Here is a 3,404-nt window from a genome sequence, read left to right as displayed (position 1 = left end):
GAGCACCAGGACTAATGTTTCACCCAAGCAGTCTGATTCTATGGCAGGCAACTGTGATCATGTCTTGCTCCTTATTTTCTTTTTCTTTTTTTTTTTTTTTTTTTTTTTTTTAAATAATTCGCATAGGAATTTCTGCATTGCAGCTGTTGGAGAGAGGATGAAGGAGAACTGAGTGTGCTGAGTGGCAGTTGTCACTGATCCATCCTTATGGAAGACGTGCAGCCTTTACATGAGACCATGTCTGCCTCACCGACTAGAGCATGAGAAGCTCACTCAGTAAGTTTTCCTACATGCCAGAAGAATAGATGAGAATCAAGACAGCAGCCAAGCGTGCTGGTGCATGGCTTTGAACACAGCTCTTGGGGGCAGAGGCAGGCAGCTCTCTGTGAGTTCAAGGCTAGCCTGGACTGCATAGTGAGTATCAGGACAGCCAGGGCTATGTAGAGAGACCCTGTCTTTAAAAGCACATCACATTAAAACCAAACCAAACCAAACAAAACCAAACCATCAAAACCCAGCAAAACTGACCATGTCTCTCACTGTGTCAGAGCAGAAGGCCCTATGCTCTCAAGGGAGAACCTACGAATCATGGCAAATCTCCCACTGCATAACTCACCGCAAGCATTCGCTTTCAGATCATTGACTCTTCTGGAATCTTGTGTGAACCTGCCCTCTCACACTCTTTGAAACTTTCCCTTGATGTTTTTATTTTACAGTACCAGATCTTCTCAGTGCTTCTGGCCCTATACTTTCCAAATAAACTTTCTAAGTGAACATAGTAGGTACCACTTAGTCTAGGATTAAGAATCGGAAGTGATAGCCAGGCGTGGTGGTACATGCCTTTAATCCCAGCACTTGGGAGGCAGAGGCAGGCGAGTTTCTGAGTTCGAGGCCAGCCTGGTCTACAAAGTGAGTTCCAGGACAGCCAGGGCTATACAGGGAAACCCTGTCTCGAAAAAAACCAAAAAAAAAAAAAAAAAAAAAAAAAAAAAAAAAAAAAAAAAAAAAAGAATCGGAAGTGATGAGAAGAGTCTGGGCTCAGTTTTGTTTCCCACATCTTTACCTCCCTTACCTTTACAGTGCTGCTTGCCTTGGCAATGATGATGAGGAAGTTCCTATGGCATGACTTTGCTCATGGAGTCTCTCCTTCTACAATCTTGGTAGGTGTTGTTGTTGTTGTTGTTGATGGTGGTGGTGGTGATAATGGTGTAGTATGGTGTGTGTGTGTGTGTGTGTGTGCATATGAAAGAGAGGTGTGCAGGAAGGAGAGATATAGTTGTATGCATGCACATGTACAGGAGGGCCAATGCCTGTGCACACACAGAGGCCAGAAGAAGATAGTGGTTGTCCTGCTCTGTTTCTAAGCCTTATTCTTTTGAGGCAGGGTCTCACACTGAACTTGGAGCTAAGCTGGTGGCCATCAAGTCCCATTGATCCTTCTGTCTTTGCTCCTTCCAACACTAAGGTTTCAGACGAGGGGTAGCCATGCTTTTTATGTGGGTGCTGGGATCTGAACATAGGTCTTTATTACACGGGAATTCTCATACTTATAGAGAACATTAGACTGGACACTTGTAGAGGATCCCAACCATAATTCTTACTTTGTAATTCTGGTACACATCTTTCACACCAACCAAGGTATGACCTTTGTGCCGATCCTCCCAATAACAGCGCCAGCAGAGGAGCTGACCGTCATCTTCACAAAAGCGATTGAGCTTCTCTTCATGTTCCTCACACACCATGTCTCGATCCTGTTCTTCCATCCCCTTAATCATATCAATTATGGTTTCTAGCTCCTTGTTGGGCCTGAGGTTCTCTAAGCTAAATGGACTACGACACAAAGGACAGCCCAACATCTTCCATCCTGTTTTTGGGCTGACATTGCAATAATAGCTCAGTATACAGGCTTCGCAGTAGCTGTGTCCACAGTTGATGCTCACTGGATGAGACATCATGGTCTTGCAGATGGGACAAGAAGTGACCTTTCTTATCTTCACCGTGCTAAAGTCTGAGCCCATGGCTTTTCCTGAGGAGTTTCCAAATGTGGCAATCAGAAGTAGAGAAATGTTTCCTACAGTGGTAGATGTACACCTCACCTAAACTTAAATACAATCAACTGACGGTTACTGGGTTTAGAGGTTTGTAGTCTCTAGAAAAGAGAAACAGATTAGAACTGAGAAGATGCATAAATATCTCATTGTATTTACCTAATAGCCACTATCCCATGTAGCCATCTACGTTCAACCTAATAAAAATTTGATCATTTTTAAGTATATTTTCTCAGTTTTATTGCTCACATGCCATTTTCCTAGTTGCCAGATGCAGCTGTTGACTACATGATGGCCCAGATATAGAACAGTCCATATTTGTCCAGTGTTCTCTTGGGCCAAGTGCTAAAAATGGCAGAGGTAAGATAGCTTCCTCTCAGAAGTTGAACTCAGCTAGAGAGTATGAAAATTTTCCTATTCCTATGAATCAAGTAGAAGACAGAATACCACGACATGAAGAGAAGGCAAAGAATCAAGAATAAACATGTAAAATAAAAACACAGAGAAGGAACATACAGGAAATGTAGGCCACCAAGGAATGACCAACCCTTCTAATTATAGGAATAAATGAGGGAGGAGAATCCACGGGAGATGGCATTGATCAGATGTATCTTCAGTATGATCATAGAATAAAACTTTCCCAAACTAAGGAAAGACATAGTCGTATAGAGGCAAGCACATAGAATACCAAAAAGATAAGATTAGAGAAGAAAATCCCCACAGTGTTCGATAGTTAAAACAGAAGAGATGTATTGAAAACTACAAAAAAAGGAGACATAATTTCTCAGTGAAAACTCTGTTCTTAGGCAAATGGATGGATCTGGAGGATATCATCCTGAGTGAGGTAACCCAATCACAAAAGAACACACATGATGCGCACTCACTAATAAGCGGATATTAGCCCAGAAACTTGGAATACCCAAGATACAATTTGCAAAACACATGAAATTCAAGAAGGAAGTCCAAAATGTGGATACTTCACTCCTTCTTAGAATGGGGGACAAAATACCCCTGGAAGGAGTTACAGAGACAAAGTTCGGAGCTGAGATGGAAGGAATGACTATCCAGAGACTGCCCCACCAGGGGATCCATCCTATATACAACCACCAAATCCAGACACTATTGCATATGCCAGAAGGATTTTGCTGANATGGCATGACTTTGCTCATGGAGTCTCTCCTTCTACAATCTTGGTAGGTGTTGTTGTTGTTGTTGTTGATGGTGGTGGTGGTGATAATGGTGTAGTATGGTGTGTGTGTGTGTGTGTGTGTGCATATGAAAGAGAGGTGTGCAGGAAGGAGAGATATAGTTGTATGCATGCACATGTACAGGAGGGCCAATGCCTGTGCACACACA

The 3,404-nt window shown here is 42.6% G+C and overlaps 1 protein-coding gene across 1 annotated transcript in view; it reads right to left on the bottom strand.

Annotated features, from left to right (window-relative positions):
• The window catches only part of Trim38 (tripartite motif containing 38), a 10,993-nt gene extending 8,950 nt beyond the window's left edge, over positions 1-2,043 (bottom strand). Inside the window, exon 1 of the mRNA XM_021216059.1 lies at positions 1,602-2,043. Within this exon, the coding sequence (XP_021071718.1) occupies positions 1,602-2,018 (417 nt within the window). The 5' untranslated portion in view covers positions 2,019-2,043. The remainder of the gene's footprint in view (positions 1-1,601) is intronic.
• Positions 2,044-3,404: the final 1,361 nt, after the last annotated feature.

The sequence above is a fragment of the Mus pahari genome, chromosome 16 (assembly GCF_900095145.1).
Source record: "Mus pahari chromosome 16, PAHARI_EIJ_v1.1, whole genome shotgun sequence".
Classification (NCBI taxonomy): Eukaryota; Metazoa; Chordata; class Mammalia; order Rodentia; family Muridae; genus Mus; species Mus pahari.
This window is presented reverse-complemented; position numbering and strand designations above follow the sequence as displayed.